This window comes from Dendrobates tinctorius, unplaced genomic scaffold (genome assembly GCF_039654945.1).
Source record: "Dendrobates tinctorius isolate UK_male_01 unplaced genomic scaffold, ASM3965494v1 ptg000032l, whole genome shotgun sequence".
Lineage (NCBI taxonomy): Eukaryota > Metazoa > Chordata > Amphibia > Anura > Dendrobatidae > Dendrobates > Dendrobates tinctorius.
In genome coordinates this window covers 32177471-32200500 of record NW_027361700.1, presented here as the reverse complement: position 1 = coordinate 32200500, position 23030 = coordinate 32177471, and the positions used below count along the sequence as shown (strand labels likewise).

Genomic DNA, 23030 nt, shown 5'->3' with positions numbered 1-23030 from the left:
CCAGAATTTCCATCAAAAGAAGGGAAGGAGACATCAACTTGTAAACATCTGTTTCAGGATCCAGGCTCTTCCTCAGTACAAAGCAGGACAGTAATTCACTAGGTGAATTGCCTTAAACGTTGGTCTAGGGGATACTGTTTCTCCTCATGGAGACCAACTGCTGACGTACTGTCACGGGTCAGTAAGGGGAAAATAGGAGACGTGGAACCTGGGCCCCTGAACTGCCCCTCAGGCTAAGGGGGTGCCCTGACTCTCCTTAACTTGGGGGTACACTTGATGGTAGTGAGGCCCAAGTCCCTGACCTGTCCCTATCTCCTGTTTAGCCCTGAGCTAAACCCCTAACCCCCTCCCCAGGAGGTGAGACAGGGAAAAAGTGTACTGCACCAAATAACCAACAAAGAAAGATGACAGACACCTAAGGGTAAAATAAACTAAAAAACAAGACTTAGAGATTCGCTCTGCTGCTAATGCTCCGAGCAGCAGAGTAAAGCACCAGAACAAGGGGATAGCTGGAGCTCCACTGCAACACAGCCTGCTCCTGAGTCCAGCTTGGTTGGTCTCCAAATGAATAATATCACCAACAGTGAGTGCAGCACCTGATGACCCTTTATAGGAAAGAGGGAGTGGTCACACCTGCTGACTGACTAAACATGTAGTAACACCAGCGGCCACCGGGGGGAAACCCAGCAGCAGACTCACTAAACTTGTAGTAACACCAGCGGCCACTGAGGGCAAAAACCCATATTAACCCCCGAGGGTCAGAAAGGAAAAAGGTTTATATAAGAGAGTCTAGACTCTGACACATATCCAAAAATGGATCGTGACACGTACAAAGCCTTATATATGAGACATTGCTCTTTTGAGTCAACAATATGAAAGTATTAACCCCTTTCTGACATCAGACGTACTATCCCGTCCATGGGACCCGGGACCCTATGCCCATGGACGGGATAGTACGTCTAGCACGATCAGCGGCGCCCACTTGGTGAGCGCCGCTGAACGCGGCCGGGTGTCAGCTGATTATCATGTTAACCCCTTGCACACTGCGATCAAACATGATCGCGGTGTACCGGGGGTTAAAGGGAAGCATCGGCAGGGAGGGGGCTCCCTCCGTGCTTCCCTGAGCCCCCCACAGCAGCGCAATGTGCAGCGCTGCTGCAGGGGTCTCTTTCCCTACAGGTCCCCGGATCCAAGATGGCGACGGGGACCTTCGGGGGCCTGTAGGTAGCTGACTTCCTCAGTGCCTGCAAAGCGCAGGCAAGAGGAAGTCTTCTTCAATGTCTGTGACAAATCAGCGATCTGTCACAGGACAGTGATGTCCAACATGGGACAAACTAATAAAGTTAAAAAAAAGTGTAAAAATAATTTTTTAAAAATCGCTACATAAATTTAAAAAAAAAAAATATTCCCCAATAAATTCATTTTTTGGAAATAAAAACAAAACAAAACAATAAAAGTACACATATTTGGTATCACCGCGTCCGTAACGACCTGCCCTATAAAACTCTCCCATTAGTTAACCCCTTTAGCGAACCCCTTAAAAAATACAAATAAAAAACGAAGCAAAAAATAATGATTTAATATCATACCACCAAACAAAAAGTGCAATAACGCGCAATCAAAAAGACGCATATAAATATCCATGATACCGCTGAAAATGTCATCTTGTCCCGCAAACAACGAGCTGCCACACAGCATCATCAGAGAAAAAATAAAAAAGTTATAGCTCGCAGAATAAAGCGATGCAAAAATAATTATTTTTTATATAAAATTGTTTTTATTGCATAAAAGCGCCAAAACATAAAAAAATGACATAAATGAGGTATCGCTGTAACCATACTAACCCGAAGAATAAAACCTCTTTATCAATTTTACCGCACGTGGAATGGTGTAAACGCACCCCCCAAAAGAAATTCATGAAATGCTGGTTTTTGTTCATTCTGCGTCCCAAAAATCAGAATAAAAGTGATCAAAAGATGTCACGTGCCCGAACATGAAACCAATAAAAGTGTCAACTCGTCCCGCAAAAAATAAGACCCCACATGACTCAGTGGGTCAAAATACGGAAAAATTATAGCTCTCAATATGTGGTGATGCAAAAACTATTTTTACAATAAAAAGCGTCTTTTAGCGTGTGACAGCTGCCAAACATAAAAACCGCCATAAATAGTAAATCAAACCCCCCGTTATCACCCCCTTAGTTAGGGAAAAATAATAAAATTTAAAACACTTATTTATTTCCATGTTCCCACTAGGTTTAGGGCTAGGGTTAGGGCTAGGGTTAGGGCTGAGATTAGGGTTAGGGGTGTGTTGGGGTTAGGGTTGGAGTTAGAATTGGGGGTTTCCACTGTTTGGGCACATCAGGTGCTCTCCAAACGCAAAATGGCGTCTGATATAAATTCCAGCCAATTCTGCGTTGAAAAAGTCAAATGGTGCTCCATCCCTTCCAAGCTCTGCCATGCGCCCAAACAGTGCTTTACCCCCACATATGGAGTATCAGCTTACTCAGGAGAAATTGCAACACAACTTTTGGGGTCCTATTTCTCCTGTTGCCCTTAGGAAAATAAAAAATTGGGGGCAAAAATATCATTTTTGTGGGAAAAAAATCTGATTTTTTTATTTTCACGCCCAGGCGTTATAAACTTCTGTGAAGCACTTGGGGGTTCAAAGTGCTCACCACACATCTAGATAAGTTCCTTAGGGGGTCTCGTTTCCAAAATGGGGTCATTTGTGGGGGGTTTCCACTGTTTAGGTACATTAGGGGCTCTCCAAAGGCAACATGACACTCGCAGAGCATTCCATCAAAGTCTGCATTCCAAAACGTCACTACTTCCCTTCCAAGCCCCAACGTGGGCCCATACAGTAGTTTTCTCCCACATATGGGGTATCAGGGTACTCAGGACCAATTGGAAAACAACTTTTGGGGTCCATTTTCTCCTGGTACCCTTGGGAAAATAAAAAAAATTGGGGACTAAATGATCATGTTTGTGGAAAAAATACGATTCTTTTATTTTCACGCCCGGGCATTATAAACTTCTGTGAAGTCCTTGGGATTCAAAGTGCTCACCAGACATCTAGATAAGTTCCTTAGGGGGTCTAGTTTCCAAAATGGTGTCATTTGTGGGAGATTTCCACTGTTTAGGTACATCAGAGGCTCTCCAAAGGCAACATGACACCCGCAGACCATTCCATCAAAGTCTGCATTCCAAAACGTCACTACTTCCCTTCCAAGCCCCGACGTGTGCCCATACAGTAGTTTTCTCCCACATATGGGGTATCAGTGTACTCAGGACAAATTGGACAACAACTTTTGGGGTCCATTTTCTCCTGTTACCCTTGAGAAAATAAAAAAAGGAGACTAAATCATCATGTTTGTGGAAAAAATACGATTATTTTCACGCCCGGGCGTTATAAACTTCTGTGAAGCACTGGGGGAGTTCAAAGTGCTCACCACACATCTAGATAAGTTCCTTAGGGGGTCTAGTTTCCAAAATGGGGTCACTTGTGGGGGGATTCCACTGTTTAGGTGCATCAGGGGCTTTCCAAACGCGACATGGTGTCCGATCTCAATTCCAGCCAAAAAAGTCAAATGGCGCTGCTTCCCTTCTGAGCTCTGCCATGCGCCCAAATAGTGGTTTACCCCCACATATGGGGTATCAGCGTACTCAGGACAAATTGCACAATAAATTTTAGGGTCCTGTTACCCTTGTGAAAATAAAAATTGGGGGTGAAAAGATCATTTTTGTGGAAAAAATGTGATTTTTTAATTGTACCGCTGTACGTTATAAACTTCTGTGAAGCCCTTGTGGGTTCAAAGTTCTCACCACATATCTAGATAAGTTCCTTGGGGGGGTCTAGTTTCCAAAATGGGGTCACTTGTGGGGGGTTTCCACTGTTTAGGTACATCAGGGGCTCTCCAAACCTGACATGGCGTCCAATCAGAATTCCAGCCAATTTTGCATTGAAAAAGTCTAACGGCGCTCCTTCCCTTCTGAGCTCTACTATGCGCCAAAACAGTGGTTCCCTCCACATATCAGGTATCAGCGTACTCAGGACCAATTGCACAATAACTTTTCCCATCCATTTTCTCCTTTTACCCTTGGTAAAATAAAAAAAATTGAACCTGAATTATTTTTTTTGTGAAAAAAAGTTAAATGGTCATTTTTTTTTTAAATATTCAAAAAATTCCTGTGAAGCACCTGAAGGGTTAATACACTTCTTGAATGTGGTTTTGAGCACCTTGAGGGGTGCAGTTTTTAGAATGGTGTCACTTTTGGGTATTTTCTATCATATAGACCCCTCAAAGTGGCTTCAAATGTGATGTGGTCCGTAAAAATAAAATGTTGTTGTGAAAATGAGAAATCGCTGGTCAACTTTTAACCCTTATAACTTCCAAATAAAAAAAAATTTTGGTTCCAAAATTTTGCTGATGTAAAGTAAACATGTGGGAAATGTTAATTTTTAAGTTTTTTGTGTGACGTATCTCTGTGATTTAAGGGCATAAAAATTCAAAGTTGGAAAATTGCAAAATTTTCGCCAAATTTCCGTTTTTTTCACAAATAAACGCAAGTTATTTGAATGAAATTTTACCACTAACATGAAGTACAATATGTCACGAGAAAAGAATGTCAGAATCACCGGGATCCATGGAAGCGTTTCAGAGTTATTACCTCATAAAGGGACAGTGGTCAGAATTGTAAAAATTGGCCTGGTCATTAACGTGCAAACCACCTTTGGGGCTTAAGGGGTTAAGGGCATAAAAATTCAAAGTTGGAAAATTGCAAAATTTTCAAAATTTTTTCCAGATTTCCGTTTTTTTCACAAATAAACGCAAGTTATATGAATGAAATTTTACCACTAACATGAAGTACAATATGTCACGAGAAAACAATGTCAGAATCACCGGTATCCATGGAAGCGTTCCAGAGTTATTACCTCATAAAGGGACAGTGGTCAGAATTGTAAAAATTGGCCCGGTCATGAACGTGCAAGCCACCCTTGGGGGTGAAGGGGTTAATATCACTCTCCCACATCACATTTTTTTAGCTAAAGATTTAGGGGTTGGGTGATTAGAGGGTATGAAATATTTATCATTTGTCTTTCTTAAACCATATAAAATATTTTATTGAGGGTCATAGTGATTAAGTTCCCACAGAAAGCAAAAATCATACATCAACATCATGACTCCCACTGTTACCCTTTCTCCATCCTTTCTATGCATACATGGAGTTTTATCTGAGCCCGAGAACTAACATTTGAAGAAGGAATGGGATAGGAAATTTGGTTCTTTGGGTTGAAGAATCCTAAACTACCAAGTCAAGTTAAAATGTGGACCAGGAATTGAACATTTTATAAGTAAAAATTCCCAACATTTTCTCCCAAGGTATACATTGTTACTTGCAATTCATATTTTGTAGGATATACATTTGTAATGACTGTACTTAGTAATTACATGTGATAAATTGAACTTCTAGGTGAATTTATGTCTAGAAGGTGAGAAGATTAGTAAAGATGAGAGCCAAAGTGCTTTGTTGCTTTAAACCAGTAAAAAAAAACATCCCTAGGGCTTAACCCCTTAGTGACTGAACCAATTTTGACCTTACTGGCCAAGCCAAATTTTACAAGTGACTAGTGTCACTTTATGTGGTAATAACTCTTGAACTTATCAACAGATCCCACTAATTCTGAGAACCTTTTTTTCGTGACATATTGTACGTCATGACTAGTGTTGAGCATTCCGATACCGCAAGTATCGGGTATCGGCCGATACTTGCTGTATCGGAATTCCGATACCGACTTCCGATATTTTTTCAATATCGGAATTCGGCATCGGAATCGGAAGTTCAGTTGATTGACGGCCTGACGTCATCATGATGCGCGGTGTGTGCGCATCATGATGCGCCGTCATTTCGGGCCTTCCGGGGGTCTCTGCCGGCCTGCCGGGGGGCTGTGCCGGCCTGCCGGGGGGCTGTGTGGACTGCCCGGGGTCTGTACCGGCCTGCCGGGGGGCTGTGCCGGCCTGCCGGGGGGCTGTGCTGATGTCCGGGGGTCTGTGCAAGCATCGTCCGATGGGACTACAAGTCCCATCGGGCGATGCCTGCTACCATGACAGTGATTGACACATTAGCCAATGATGGGACAGTAGTAGTCCCATCATCCGGCTAATGTGTTAAATGTTAAAAAAAAAAAAAAAAAAAAAAAAAAATACTACATACATACTACATGCATGCTACATACATGCTACATGCATGCTACATACATACTACATATATACTACATACATACTACATACATGCTACATACATACTGCATGCTACATACATACTACATACATACTACATGCATGCTACATACATACTACATATATACTACATACATACTACATACATGCTACATACATACTACATACATACTACATACATACTACATGCATGCTACATACATACTACATATATACTACATGCATGCTACATACATACTACATGCTACATACATACTACATATATACTACATACATACTACATACATGCTACATACATACTGCATGCTACATACATACTACATATATACTACATGCATGCTACATACATACTACATGCTACATACATACTACATATATACTACATACATACTACATACATGCTACATACATACTGCATGCTACATACATACTACATATATACTACATACATACTACATACATGCTACATACATACTGCATGCTACATACATACTACATACATACTACATACATACTACATGCATGCTACATACATACTACATGCATGCTACATACATACTACATGCATGCTACATGCATGCTACATACATACTACATGCTACATACATACCACATATATACTACATACATACAATACATTCATACAATACATACATAGACATACAGTACATATAACATAGAGTAACATACTTACCAATACTTGTCACATTGTTCCCCGAAGCCATTGTCTTTTCCGGGATAAATATTAACATAACAAACCACAAAAATACTCACCCACGATCCGAAGCAGTCCATGAGTGTGTCCCACGACGATCTTGGGTAGAGAACTGCAGCATCAGATGATGCTGCCGTTCTCTACGGGCTGCAGGAATCCAATGACGGAAGGTAGGTATCCTTCCGCACTGTATTCCTCCGCCACTTAAAAAAAAAAAGTCCCTAGTCTCACTTTATGCCATTGCTGTGTGGGAATTTCCCACACAGCAATGGCATAAAGTGAGACTAGGGACTTTTTTTTTTTAAGTGGCGGAGGAATACAGTGCGGAAGGATACCTACCTTCCGTCATTGGATTCCTGCAGCCCGTAGAGAACGGCAGCATCATCTGATGCTGCAGTTCTCTACCCAAGATCGTCGTGGGACACACTCGTGGACTGCTTCGGATCGTGGGTGAGTATTTTTGTGGTTTGTTATGTTAATATTTATCCCGGAAAAGACAATGGCTTCGGGGAACAATGTGACAAGTATTGGTAAGTATGTTACTCTATGTTATATGTACTGTATGTCTATGTATGTATTGTATGAATGTATTGTATGTATGTAGTATATATGTGGTATGTATGTAGCATGTAGTATGTATGTAGCATGCATGTAGCATGCATGTAGCATGCATGTAGTATGTATGTAGCATGCATGTAGTATGTATGTAGCATGCATGTAGTATGTATGTAGTATGTATGTAGCATGCAGTATGTATGTAGCATGTATGTAGTATGTATGTAGTATATATGTAGTATGTATGTAGCATGTAGTATGTATGTAGCATGCATGTAGTATATATGTAGTATGTATGTAGCATGCATGTAGTATGTAGTATGTATGTAGCATGCATGTAGTATGTATGTGGTATGTATGTAGCATGTAGTATGTATGTAGCATGCATGTAGTATATATGTGTTATGTATGTAGCATGTAGCATGCATGTAGCATGCATGTAGTATGTATGTAGTATATATGTGGTATGTATGTAGCATGCAGTATGTATGTAGCATGCATGTAGTATATATGTAGTATGTATGTTGCATGTAGTATTTATGTAGTATGAATGTAGCATGTATGTAGTATGTAGTATGAATGTAGCATGTATGTAGTATGCATGTTGTATGTATGTAGCATGTAATTTTTTTTTTTTTTTTTTTTTTTTACATTTAACACATTAGCCGGATGATGGGACTACTACTGTCCCATCATTGGCTAATGTGTCAATCACTGTCATGGTAGCAGGCATCGCCCGATGGGACTTGTAGTCCCATCGGACGATGCCTGCACAGACCCCCGGAGCCTGCACAGCCCCCCGGCAGGCCGGCACAGCCCCCCGGCAGGCCGGCACAGCCCCCCGGAGCCTGCACAGCCCCCCGGCAGGCCGGCACAGCCCCCCGGCAGGCCGGCACAGCCCCCCGGAGCCCGCACAGCCCCCCGGCAGGCCGGCACAGCCCCCCGGCTGGCCGGCACAGCCCCCCGGAGCCTGCACAGACCACCGGCAGGCCGGCACAGACCACCGGAGCCTGCACAGACCCCCTGGCAGGCCGGCACAGCCCCCCGAAAGGCCCGTACAGACCCCAGAGAGGCTGTACAAGGGCAGGAAAGGGTTTTTCTTATTCCGATACCGGAAGTCCCATAGACTTGAATGGGACTTCCGGTATCGGAATCGGCGATACCGATACTTTTTTTAAAGATCGGCCGATACCATCCGATACGATACTTTGAAGTATCGGACGGTATCGCTCAACTCTAGTCATGACAGTGGTAAAACTTCTTCAATACAAGTTGAGTTTATTTATGAAAAACTAAATCTGGCAAAAATCTTGAACATTTTGCAATTTTCAAACTGCCCTTAAATCAGAGAGTTTTATCACACAAAATAGTTAATAAATGGCATTTCCCACATGTCTAGTTTATATCAGCACAATTTTGGAAACATAATTTTTTTTTGTTAGGATGTTAGAAGGGTTAAAAGTTGACCAGCAATTTCTCATCTTTCCAAAAAAATTTAGAAAACCATTCTTTAGGGACCACATCACATTTGAAGTGACTTTGAGGGGCCTATATGATGGAAAATACTCAAAAGTGGCACCATGCTAAAAACTGCACCCCCAAGGTGCTCAAAATCATATTCAAGAAGTTTATTAACTCTTCAGTTGCTTCACAGGAACGGAAGAAATGTGGAACGAAAAAATGAACATTTAACTTTTTTCACAAAAAATTTACTTTAGATCCAAACGTTCTTGTATCTTCACAAAGGTAACGGGAAAAAATGGACCCCAAAATTTGTTGATCAATTTTTCCTGAGTACGCCGATAGCCCATATGTGGGGAAAATCTACTGTTTTGGCGTACGGCAGGGCTCGGAAGGGAAGGCGTGCCATTGACTTTTTGAATGCAAAATTTGCTGGAATAATTATCAGACGCCATGTTGCATTTGGAGAGCACTTCATGTGCCTAATCAGCAGAAACCCCCCACAAGTGACACCATTTTGTAAATTAGACCTCTTAAGGATTTTATCGAGGGGTATAGTGAGCATTCTGAACCCATAGGTACAACACAGAATTTGATAACATTAGGTTGTCATATTGAATACGTCATTATTAGTGTTGATCGCAATTGCTCGCCACTCCAGTTTGCATCAGGTGCTTGGGTATGCACCAAAAATTGCAGGTGCTCATATGTTTTTCGGCTGTTAGAAATCCCCCAAAAATCCGTTGAAGTAGCAGTAGCGAACACTTGTGCTCAACACTAGCCATCACGTAGTAATTTTTTTCACTTTTGAAAAAACTCAATTCGAATTCCAGCCCTAATCCCATCCATAACCCCAACCCTGACACAACCTTAACCCCAACCCTAACACAACCCTAACCCCAACTGCAAAGAATGGTAAATATTAAAAAATGTATCATTTTTATCTAACTAAGGGGGTGACAAATAGGGATCTGATTTACAATTTTTTTTTCTTCTGATCACTGTGATAGGATCTAGCACAGTGATCAAAAGGATCAAGGACCGGAAAATACGACCTTGATCAGATTCAACAGTAACGGCAGTAACTGAGACCCCGGAGATTTTCATGGTCTGGGGGATGCTAAACCTTCATTCCTGTTCATGGTTTTACAACAGTAATGACAGAATAAGGCCCCTTAGCGACCGCCATTTTAATGCGTATTGGCAGTCGTTAAGGGATAAAAATGACTAACAGTATCCAAAAGGATTATTGATAGAATGTTATGGAATTCACCTATATAAGCTTCAGCATCAAATGTGTGATTTTCCCCTGGTTCTGTACATAGTGCCATAATATAGAAAAATGTGGTATCAGAAACAAAGAACAGACTCGAGAAAAATAACCAATGAAGGCAATCACAAAATGAGCCACCTACCTTTTGTCTTCAGAAATATCTGAAGACTTTCTGGACAATAGACAGTCACAGTCTCTCCTAATGAAGCTGTGTTCCAACAATTAACACCATCCCATTCAGTCGGACATCCTGAGAACAAATAAGAAGGTTATTTTTGATAAGTATAGGAATTATAGTAATTTTCAAATGAGATAGCAGGGCTGCGCATTTGACAAAATATACAACCACAATTCTTGTAACAAAAACAAGAATGCAATGATGTGGAAATTTCTTTTAACCATAGTTTATTCACAACAGAATATGTAACATAGATCAAAAGTTAAAAATCATATGTTTTTCTATTTCGATTTAAAAAATATACTGATTTTGAAATTGTTGGCCACAACACATCTCAAAAAAGTTTAGACAGAGTTAATAAAAGACTGGAAAAGTAAATTAAAATTAAGTCATATAACTGTGTATAGAAAGAGCAGGTTAGAGAAGCAGAGTTTCTCAGAAGCGAAGATTGTCGGAGGTTCATCATTCTGTGAACAACTGCTTCAAAAACTTGTGGAACAATCTCAGAAAATTGTTCCCCAATATAAAATTGCAAAGTTTTTAAAATCTCACCATCGACAAAAAATATCATCAAAATTTCTGAATTTCTAGAGAAATCCATGAGCAAAAGGAACAAGGCTGATGGTCAGTATTGGGTGCTGAATATTGGATCTAATGCCTTTCAGGAGACACTGCATTAAAACAAGCATAATTTGGTCATGCAAATCAGTACAAAGTCTCCGTAATACTTCCAGAAATCATTGTCTATGCAAACATCTACCTGTAATGGAAAATATTGGACAGGCACTTCTCCAGACAGGCTTTCTAAGACTGTAGTCAAGCATCACATTGTTGCACTTAGCCCTAGGCACTCAAGCCTTTGCATGGGAAGCCATTGCCTGCCAAGCAGACAGCATAATACGCAAGACAATTGTTACAACAGCGCAGGTGACCCTGCATTGTCTCCTTCCTCCCCTATGCAGGGATGCTGACATGTTAACTTACCCATCCATGCTCCCCCGGCTTCTCTCTCCTCTCAGGTCCTGCGCATGGCATGGTAACAGTTTGCTAGGGCCACAAAACCCATTGACTCTCACACCCCTCCAGTCTCAGAACTATACTACGAGATGACCCATGAGAGAGATCAGCAAGACAAGATCCTATCTTACCTACAGACTGTTAACACCCAACTGTACGCTTTGACAACAGTTCAAGCTGCGACAACCTCGGCAGTGACCATTCAGTCCACAAGTCATGCTTCAAGTCCTAGACCCCATCTGTCTGCACCACTATATTTTGATGGGGATCTGAAGCAATGCTGAAGTTTTAGCAACCAGTACTCGCTGCACTTTGAACTGCTGGCCCACCAGTTTCCCTCTGATCGATCAAAAGTACGCTTTCTAATGTCCCATCTTGGAAGAGAGGTACTGGTGTGGCTCAACCCCCTGTGGGAAAAAGGAGATGCAATAATCTCAGATCTACAGACCTTACTGGAGGCATTCTGCAAGGTATTTAATGAACCAGGCCGAGTTAGGGCCCCGTCACTCATAGCGACTCACCAGCGATCCCAACAACGATATCAACGTGTCAGGATCGCTGGTGAATCGCTACATGATCGCTGGTGAGCTGTCAGACAGACAGCTTCACCAGCGATCAGCACAGCGACGCCAAGCGCGCAGCGTCGCTGTGTTCGCTAGTTACCAGCGCGCTGATGCAGGGAGCTGATAACTAACGTACACATCGGGTATCCAAGGGACGTGCGTCCCTTAGATACCCGATGTGTACGTTAGTTACCAGCTCCCTGCATCAGCGCGCTGGTAACTAACGTACACATCGGGTATCTAAGGGACGCCCGTCCCTTGGATACCCGATGTGTACGTTAATTATCAGCTGATCGCTGGTCTCCAGCCTGCCACACGCAGTGATGCGTGCTGGCCAGCGGGAGACCAGCGACCAAAGAAAAGTCCAGAGGTTTCCCAGAGCGATCAGCGATACCGGCAGGGGGGCCGGTCGCTGATCGCTGTCACACACAGCAATCTTGCTGGTGAGATCGCTGTTGTGTCACAAAATTTGTGACTCAGCAGCGATCTCGCTAGCGAGATCGCTATGTGTGACAGGGCCTTTACTTCTGCTGCCTCATCCCTCCTGAGACTACACCAGGCCAATCAGTCTGTAGGCCAAAACGCAGTCCATCTCCACACCTTGGCTTCTTAACTTGGCTGGAACAACAAGGCACTGGAAGTCGCCTTCTAGGAGGAATGAAGGATGAAGTAGCAAGCCGAGACATTTCTACTACACTGGATGATCTAGTTTCCCTAGCCATGCGTATCGACCTCCAGTTCCAGGAGCACCTAAAAGAAAACCACTTCAACTGGCACCATCCTTCCAAAGGCCGCTCACTGCTCAGTCTACTGTGACCGCAGTAGACTTTGAAATCTATGCAAGTCAAAATGTGGAGCTGGCTAATCAACGGCAGGAGGTCCAATCAAGCCAAGGGCTTGTGCTTCTACTGTGGTGAAACCGGTCATCTCATTTGCTCTTGTCCCAAGAGGCCGGGAAACAAGCTTAGGGCCATTGGAAGAGTCTACCTTGGACCGGAGCAATTCCTCTCTGCTATTGATCCTGACTGTATCTGTGACTTGTGGAGGTTCCAGTTCTTTGATGCAGTGCATCTGGACCCTGGGGCAGCAGGGAACTTCATACAGCAAGCAGTAGTAGATCACTATCAGATCCACAGTTTGACAACACCAAAATCCATTGCTGGTGTCATCTGTAGATGGGAAGCAATTATCTGAGGCCGTTCAGGTGGTCACGAGCAAGTAGAGCTCCAGATAGGAATACTGCGCAGATCGCCTTCTACCTGCTTCCTAGCTCAGCTCATCTCATCCACTTCTGTATCTTCTGTGGCTCCACATGCATGAAATTGTCCTTGACTGGAGATCTGGAGAGGTGCTTTGTTGGGGTCAGTCTTGGGAAGGTAGTGAGAATCAACCATATTCTGGCTAACTTCCTGCTGCACTTCACAAACGCATATCAAGATGATTGGCTCAAGCTTTTACCATGGGCGGAGTTCTCCTATAACAACTACGTAAGTGAGTGTTCTGCAAATTCTCCATTATTTATTGTTTTGGGCAACAGTCAGAAATCCCCATTCCTGGGTCGGCTGCTTCTGGGGTACCAGCAGCCAATGATCTTACTAATGATTTCTCAAAAATATGGGAGGACACTAAAACCACACTAGAGGGATCGCCTGAGCATATGAAGAGGCATGCAGACAAAAGACACTTGGATCTACATTGTTATCATTCAAGAGATAAGGTGTGGTTATCTTCTAAATACATCCATCTTAAGATCCCATCCTACAAGTTAGGCCCTCGCTTCATTGGTCCCTTTGAGGTCATCAAGCAAATTAATACAGTATCATATAATTTGAAGTTGCCTGCCTCCTTATGCATACCCAATTCATTTCACATGTCATTCCTGTAGCCAGTCATCTTGAAACCATTCTTTCAAGGTGTGACACCTGCTAACATCAGCTCTGAGGATGTCTTTGAAGTAAAAAAGTCCAGGCCAAAAAGGAAAAAATAGGTGGCATTCTGTGATGCAGTAAAACAATCCTTTCTTTACTCAATAGAAAGGATTGCAGGGGAGCAGGTGCAGCAGAGGACGACGGACGTTTTAAGTCGATCTGATGCTTCAACGGGTCCAGGTATGTCTTTGAAGTAAAGAATATTCTAGCCTTGAAGAAGGTGAGAGAAAGATCATTTTTCTTAGTCGATTGAAAGCCCAAAGAAAATATTCATGCTCCACTTCTTCTACAGAAGCAAGCTTGAAGAAGAGGAGAAGAAAGGGGCTACTGTAACAACCTCACCCTGCATGTGTCTCCTTCCTCTGTCCTGCAGGGAGGCCGACATGCTCACTTGCCAGTCCATGCTCCCCCCACATCTCTCTCCTCTCAGGACCTACACATGGCACGCAGTCCTCCTGGGAGAGTGGTTGGGACACACTTCCTGCTTCTTAAAGGTGCCACGCATATGCTTCTGAAAATGTCCTCAGCTAATTGCTGGGAGGCATTAGGTATATAAGGCACCTTCCCCAAAGGGGAGGTGCCTTGGCAACTTCAGTAATCAGTATACATCCTGCTACCTAATTGTAAGGTTCCCGTTTACCTGAGCCTGTCAACTCTATCTTCACCTGATCCTGCCCGTCCTACCGTACCTACACCTGAACCCATCTGCCTCTGCCTAGTCCTGTTCCTGATCTGTCTGAACCAGCATCTGTGTACCTGCATATGTGATCCCGTACCTGTGGTCGTACCATGTTCCTGTACTTGTCCTACCTGCCTGATTCTGCATCTGTCTATCACTCATATCCCTACTGCTAATCCAGTTTTTGGCCAGTCCTGCTTCCCTGCCCCTGGGGGTTCAGCTGCTGCAGCTCTGGGGTGCCTCCTGGAGTAGCACCTGGCATTCACCTGGGTTCAAGTCTAACCACACCATCAGAGGTTCTAGTGAAGACAAGGTGTTCGCTTAGGCTAGGTTCACATTAGTGTTTCAGTGCGCAGTGTATCATCTGCATGCGCAAACACATGCAAAAACACATGAAAATGCATGTTTACGCAGCATTTTTTATCTGCATCATCTTACGCAAGATGCCAAAAAATGCTGCGTGTGCATGCGTTTGTATGCATTTTGCATGCCCTTGCGTTGTTTATATGAATGCGTTCGATATGACACCAGACACCCAATGGGCATGTCTCATGGAAATTCTATATATAGACACACTGCACTGATGAAATCCTCATCTTTTGCTGCTGTATCCAGCTGCAAGATGGATCTTAAGCGTGGAGAGCTTCATGATTAATCTTGATTTGTCATTGAAATTGGCTGTTGCCTTTGATGTGGCTTGTGAAGAAGAAAGAAGAAGAGAAAGACGGATAAGATGTCGCCATCGCTATTGTCAACACCCCATTGTAGAAGTACGAGAGAACCGTGGAGCCTACCACTCCTTGTACACTGAGCTGCGTGAAAACCCGGAAACATTTTTTTACTACTCGAGAATGTTGGAACAGAGCTGCCATGACTTGATGTTAAGTGTCCGAGGATCCATCACCAGGCAGGACACACAGATATGTCAAGCAATTCCTCCTGAGGAACGTCTGTTTGTGTCCTTGAGGTATGTAATTTTGAAAAAGAAACACCTATCATTAATATGATTGTTCTAAAAGCCATGTACTGATTTTTTTTCCCCCATTTTCTGTTTTGCAGATTCCTGCTACCGGAGAGACCTTATCATCTCTACATTTTCAATTCTGGATTGGAGTGTCCACACTTTCTAGGATTGTTGGAGACACCTGCCGTGCATTATGTGACGTTCTGCGTGAAGAATTCCTCCCCCAACTCACAACTGAACTCTGGCTGGAAAATGCTGCAAAATTCCAGGACATTTGTAATTTTACAAACTGTTTGGCGGCTGTGGACAGCAAACACATTCGGTTTACGAAACCTGCTGAAAGTGGATCTGAGTACTTCCATTGTTCTCATGGCGATCGCAGATGCTGACTGTCGATTTGTTGCCATGGACGTTAGCTCATTTGGATGAGGAAATGAATCATAGACTTTCAAAAATTCTGACATGGGCCAATGTTTTCCACAGCCACAACCTCTTCTGAACACTGAAGAACCGCCATTGCCATTTCTTGTGGTTGGGGATGAGGCGTTCCAAATGTGTGCCAACCTCATAAAACCTTACTCAAGTCGGGATTGAATCACAAATGAGGTTGTGAAAGCGTGTGTTGTTCTGCACAATTACACAATTACATCCTGGCGAAAGAGCGACAACACTTTGAACTTGAGGAACCTGTTACTACCACATTGCAGGATTACCAAGATCACCCTCTGAGGACTACAGTGCAAGCTGCCCAAATGAGGGATAAAATTGCTGCCTACTTTGTTTCGAATATTGGCAAGATGGCAAGATGAAATGGTTTAAGCCGCTTGTAAATGTACCTATATTGTTTGCTACTTGTACCTGTATTGTTTGCTACTTTTACCTGTATTGTTTGCTAACTTTAATAATAATAAAACCTCCACTGTAACACCTGTTATACAATACACACATGTGTGCATTTTCAAATAAAGAGATAAGCACAGTGATTGTGTAAACAAAATGTGACGACTTCTGGAGTGGACCCTCTGGGTCATGACACCAGCCCACCCAGGGTGAGTTGACCTAGTGAGGACCACCTCCTATACAGGGAGTGTCAGGGGCAGGACCCGGGGCGCAAGGTACCATGACTGCTGGAACCAGGTGGCCGGCTCACAGAAGACATGAGTGAGTTTATCTAGCAAAGTGCAACAGGGAACACGCGGAATGCAAGAACGTGCAAAGCGTGGACACAGGGGCACGCCGGGTATAGGATAGTACAGGGCATGTGCACGGGAGTATGGAAGGTTCAGGACAGTGCAAGGCGAATACACGAGAGTGCACTGGATACTGGATCATGCAAGGCATGTACACGGGAGCCCGTATGGTGCGCACAAACAGTAAACCCTGGGTGTGGGCAAAGCAAGGCGTGTGCAAGGAGAATGCCAGAGTACAAGGCTAGGCAGAGCGCATGCTGGGAAGCACGCCTGAGTACAGGGTTAGACAGAGTGCACGCTGAGAAGCACGCGTGAGTACAAGGCAATGCAGAAGGTGTGCTAAGAAGCATGACAGGACACAAGGCAGGAGCTGAGTGTGTGCTAAGGAGCATGACAGAGCACAGAGCAGAGCGTGTGCTAATGGGCACGACAGAGCACAGAGCAGAGCGTGTGCTAAGAAACACAGCAGAGCCCAAAGCAGAGGCAGAGCGCGTGCTAGGAAACACCACAGAGCACAGTACAGTGGACCTGATGTCAGGGAGTGACCGAGCAGAGACCAAGCAGGCGTAGCAGGGAAACACAACAATAATCAGGCGCCTCACACAGAAAGAGGCAGCCGGATATAGGGCAAGAGCACGGGGACTTCCGGGTTAGGTCCTCCAGGACCATAGAGATGGCGTGGCTGCAGTTAGAGCAGAGAAGGGCGCGCATGCAGGCTAGGCATAGCTGTGCAGCCACAGGATCAAGTGTGAAAGGTGCGCGTGTGCACCCAATGGGATCCCCGTAGCTGCTGCGGTATCGGAAGTGTTGACGTTGGGCGAGGAATCCCGGCACCGGGTGAGCGTGACATAATAGTACCCCCCTTTATGCCCACTTTTTCTAAGGCTGGAAAGAAACTTAGACAAAATCTGGGGTGCATGGATATTCTCCCGTGGCTCCCAAGATCTATCTTCAGGGCCGAAGCCCTTCCAATCAATTAAGAAGAGAGTCTTCCCTCTTACCTTCTTCATGGCCAGGATATCATCCACCTCAAATTAATCCCCCATGCTAAAAGGCTTTGGTGAGTGGCCCGGAGAAGGGTGAAACCAATTGAGTACCACGGGCTTGAGGAGGGACACATGGAAGGAATTGGGAATGCGGAGCGAGACGGGTAACTTCAATTTGTATGCCATGTCATTAACGCGGCTGAGGACCTCAAAAGGACCAATGTATCGGGGACCAAGTTTGTATGAAGGTACCTTGAGGCGAATATACTTGGAGGAAAGCCACACTTGGCAGGAATGTCTGTTCTAAGACACATTTCTCGAGCTTGGCATAAAGGCCACTCTCCCTCAAGTGCAAGAGGACTTGGTGCACATTTTTTCTGTGGGCAGACACATCTGGAGAAAAAATGAGGCTATCGTCCAGGTAGACTACCACGCAACAGTACAGCATATCCCGGAAGACGTCATTCCCGAACTCCTGGAATACTGCTGGGGCATTGTACAGGCTGAATGGCATGACCAAGTACTCAAAGTGACCATTTCAGGTGTTAAAGGTGGTCTCCAACTCATCACCGGAGTGAATACGTATCATGGTGTAGGCTCCATGAAGATCCAGCTTGGTGAAGATTCAAGCTCCTCTTAACCAGTCAAAGAGCTCCGGGACCAGTGGCAGTGGGTACTTGTTCTTGACCGTGATATCGTTGAGCCCTCGATAGTCTAAGCAGGGACAAAGGGAGCCATCTTTGTTTTTGACAATGAAAAATCCCGCTCCTGCGGGTGAGGAGGACTTACGGATGAAACCTCTGGCAAGGTTCTCCTGGATATATTCCGACATAGCTTGGGTTTCAACAGGAGATAGCAAATATATTCTACCCCTGGGTGGAGTAGAGCCAGGAACGAGGTCAATCGGACACTCGTATGGCTGATGAGGAGGCAGAGTCTCGGCCTCCTTTTTGTCGAAGACATCTGCGAAAGACCAGTAGGCCGACGGCAGACCTGTAGGTGCCAAGGACGGACAGGAAGAGTTCATGGGATGGACGGGCAGTAGGCACTTCTTCTGACAGGATGATCCCCAACGGAGTACAATGCCGGATCACCAGTCCAGAGTCGGATCATGAGTCTGTAACCAAGGGAAACCAAGAAGAAGCGCGTGAGACATAGTCGACAAGACTTGGAAGGAGATTTTTCTCTCGGTGCAGTGCTCCAATCTAAAGCTCAATTTCTTCGGTGACCTGAGTAACGGTCTCCTGCAAGGGTTTACCATGGACCGAAGCTATCAGCCGAGGAGTCTCCAGTGATCTGACAGGAATCCGGCATTTTTTAACCGCCTCAAGTCAGATAAAGTTCCCTGCCACGCCGTAATCTATAAAAGCCTCTTCAGAGTAACGCTTAGGACCAAAATTCAGGGGAGGAGAGGAATCACGTATATCTAGGGAGGCCTCTACTACCAATCCTAGGAGGAGAAGTTTCCCGACTTCTCAGAACAGGAGCGAAGGAGATGAGAGGGACTCCCACAGTAAAAACAGAGTCCTTGTGCAAGCCTCTCCTTGCAAAGCCATTCGGCCATCTTGAAATGGTCCACCTGCATAGGCTCTGATACAGGGCCCGCAGAAGAAGGCACGGGGCGTGAGTGGAGAAGACTGCGGGTAGTCGGTGAGAGGCGAAGAGGCGTTTTCTCTCTGGCTGCCTCATGGGCATGCTCTTGGAAAGCAGTTCAATGCATGTCGGAAGAGACATTAGATCCTCTAAAGAAGTGGGGGTATCCCGGCCCACCAGTTCATCTTTGATCCGACTGGACAGGCCATGCCAAAAGCCCCCTACAACAGAAAAACCGACAATGGTCACAGAAATAACTTGAATCTGACAAAAGTAATAATAAATCAAAAATCTATGAGAATGAACAAATGAAAGTCAGACACTGCTTTTCAACCATGCTTCCACAGAATTAAAAAAAAAAAATAAAGCTCATGAAATAGGCCTGCACACAAATGATGCTACCCTTAACTTAATATTTTGTTGCACAACCTTTTGAGGCAATCGCTGCAATCAGACGATTCCTGTAACTGTCAATGAGACTTCTGCACCTCTCAACAGGTATTTTGGCCCACTCCTCAAGAGCAAACTGCTCCAGTTGTCTCGTGTTTGAAGGTTGTCTTTTCCAGACGGCATATCTCAGCTCTTTCCAAAGATGCTCAATAGGATTTAGGTCAGGGCTCATAGAAGGACACTTCAGAACAGTCCAATGTTTTCCTCTTAGCCATTCTTGGGTGTTTTAGCTGTGTGTTTTGGGTCATTACCCTGTTGCAAGACGCATGACCTGCGATTGAGACCAAGCTTTCTGACACTGGGCAGCACACTTCTCTCTGGAATCCCTTGAAAGTCTTGAGATTTCATTGTACCCTGCACAGATTCTAGAAACCCTGTGCCCGATGCAGCAAAGCAGCCCCAGTACATAACAGAGCCTCATCCATGTTTTACAGTAGGGACAGTGTTCTTTTCTTGATATGCTTAATTTTTCCATCTGTGAACATAGAGCTGATGGGCCTTGCCAAAAAGTTCAATTTTTGTCTCATCTGTCTATAGGACATTCTCCCAAAGAAGCTTTGTGACTTGTCAACATGTAGTTTGGCAAATTCCAGTCTGGCTTTTTTTTTATTTTTTTTCAACAATGGTGTCCTCCTTGGTCGTCTCCCATTAAGTCCACCTTGGCTCATACAATGGCAGATGGTGCGATCTGACACTGATATTCCTTGAGTTTCAAGTTCACCTTAAGGCTATGTGCCCACAGTAGTGTTTTTAAACGCTCAGGAAATGGGTCTCCTTCCCAGAAAACGCGCGTTTTTTTTCCGCACGTTTTTTCTGCGATTTTTGAGCAAAAAACGCGCTTTTTTGATGCGTTTTTCCGTGCGTCTTTTGGACTATAGGAAATAGCCAAAAATGCGGACCTAAGCGGAAATTAATGAACATGCTGCATTTTTTACTGTTAAGCGTTTCCTTAGCGGTAAAAACCGCATCCATTGGCACAAAAGGGCCAAAAAGCATTAAAATGAATGGGATGCTTCTTTTAAGCGTTTTTGATGCGGTTTGACCCCGAAAAACGCATCAAAAAAGCTTAAAAAAACGCAATGTGGGCACACAGCATTAATCTGTTTAGAAGATTTTCTGGGCTCTTTTGTTACCATTTATATTATCCGTCTCTTTGACTAGTCATCTATTTTCATCCTATGGCCACATCCAGGGAGGTTGGCTACAGTCCCAGGGATCTTAAATTTCTGAATAATAAGTGCAACTGTAGTCACAGGAACATCAAGCTACTTGGAGATGGTCTTATAACTTTTACCTTTAACATGTTTGTCTATAATTTTCTATCTAATCTCCTGAGACAACTCTTTCCTTTGCTTCCTCTGGTCCATGTTGAGTGTGATACACACCATGTCACAAAACATCACAGTGAGTATCTGTAGCTCTCTATACAGGCCCACTCACTGATTTCAAGATTGTAGACACCTGTGATGCTTGATTTAACATGTCACGTTATTTTCAGGGGTACAGTACCATCATTTCTGTCTGGGCCTATTTCATGAGTTTAATTTTTTTAAAATTCTGTGGAAGCATGGTTGAAAAACAATGTCTGACTTTCATTTGTTCATTTTCAGAGATTTTTGAGTTATTACTTTTGTTAGATTCAAGTTATTTCTGTCACCATTGTGGGTTTTTCTGTCATTAAACCAGGGCTACCAACAATTTTGACATCTTGTGTATGGAAATTGCTTTTGTTCTATGAGAACAAAGGATCAGAGCCCGACATAGGCCTAACATCCGATAGACATCAATTGATTGGCCAGCCCTGCCAACACTAGTGGGTCTGGTTGCCCTTGGTCTAAAGTATATGGATGCCTTTTCAGTTTTGCAGGTATATGGTAGAGAAACAAGAGGTTTATTTGATGCAGGGTGTTTTTTTTTTTAAATCTGCAACATCAACATGTCAATTTCTCTTGCAAGTACATTGAGATTTATTTTCAAATATTCTTCATAGAGGTTGCCTCTGCATCTGAATATGCATTTCTACTGTGTTTCCACTGCTGAAACTAAGCACTAAAAATGCAAATAATTCACACATGACTGCATCAATAATAAGGTTTCTTCAGAGTTAAATACAAGGAACAAAGCAGCTTTATTTAAAACGTGATACACCAAAAGAGACAAAAAACTGTAGTGTCAAAAACGCAATAAAAATATCTATATATATAAAATTGAATGTATGTGTGTGTGTAACACCAACCAATCACGAAGCATCTTTCATTTCACCAGAGCTGTTTAAAAGAAGCTGAGCTGTGATTGGTTGCTTCGAGCAACACTTTTCTCACTCCATGACAACACCTCAGCAGCCAGTGACCGGGTGGGAGAAGTCTAACATCCCCAGAAACATAAGCTCCCAGCCTTTGTCTGCCCCCCCAGAAAGCAGCAGAGAGCACATGACAGAAATGAATCCCCCCTCCCTGCCCATATCCCCATAACACATCTTTCATCCCATAGGCACATCTTCCCTCTTAAAGGGATCTCCGGTATGGAAGTTAGGGCAAATTCCTCATCGCTTTGATTCTGACCCCAGGCCTCTCTTAAAGGGATCATTGGTATGGAAGTCAGGGCAAATCCATCCAGCAATTTGGTTCTAACGCCAGATTTCTCTTAAAGGGATCCCCGGTACGGAAGTTAGGGCAATTCCACTCAGCGTTCTGGTTCTGACCCCAGGCTCTCTTAAAGGTATCCCCAGAATGGAAGTCAGGGCAATTGCCTTCAAATGCTCTGGTACTTAACCCAGGCTTCTATTAAAGGGATCATTGGTATGGAAGTCAGGGCAAATCCATCCAGCACTTTGGTTTTGATTTGACCCAAAGCTCTCTTAAAGGGATCATTGGTATGGAAGTGAGGTCAAATCCACTCTGCTCTCTGATTCTGACCCCAGGCCCCTCTTAAAGGGATCCCCGGTATGGAAGTGGGGGCAAATCCACTCTGCGCTATGATACTGACCCCAGGGCTCTCTTGAAGAGATCTCTAGTATGGAAGTTAGGGTCATTCCACTCAGCACTCTGGTTCTGACCCCAGGCTGACAGGATGATGTGGGATATTGGGGTAGTAGTCCGGTGGCTCTGACGGAATGATGTTGGATATTAAGTTTAGTAGTCCGGTGGCTCTGGCTGACGGGATGATGTGGGATATTAAGGGTAGTAGTCTGGTGGCTCTCGCTGATAGGATGATGTGGGATATTAGGGGGAGTAGTCC

General features: G+C 44.0%; 1 protein-coding gene across 1 annotated transcript in view; it reads right to left on the bottom strand.

The window, feature by feature from the left end:
- The window catches only part of LOC141086566 (vasoactive intestinal polypeptide receptor 1-like), a 422518-nt gene that overhangs the window by 344142 nt on the left and 55346 nt on the right, over nucleotides 1-23030 (bottom strand). The window contains exon 3 of the mRNA XM_073572713.1: nucleotides 10388-10495. Coding sequence (XP_073428814.1) covers nucleotides 10388-10495 — 108 coding nt within the window. The remainder of the gene's footprint in view (nucleotides 1-10387; nucleotides 10496-23030) is intronic.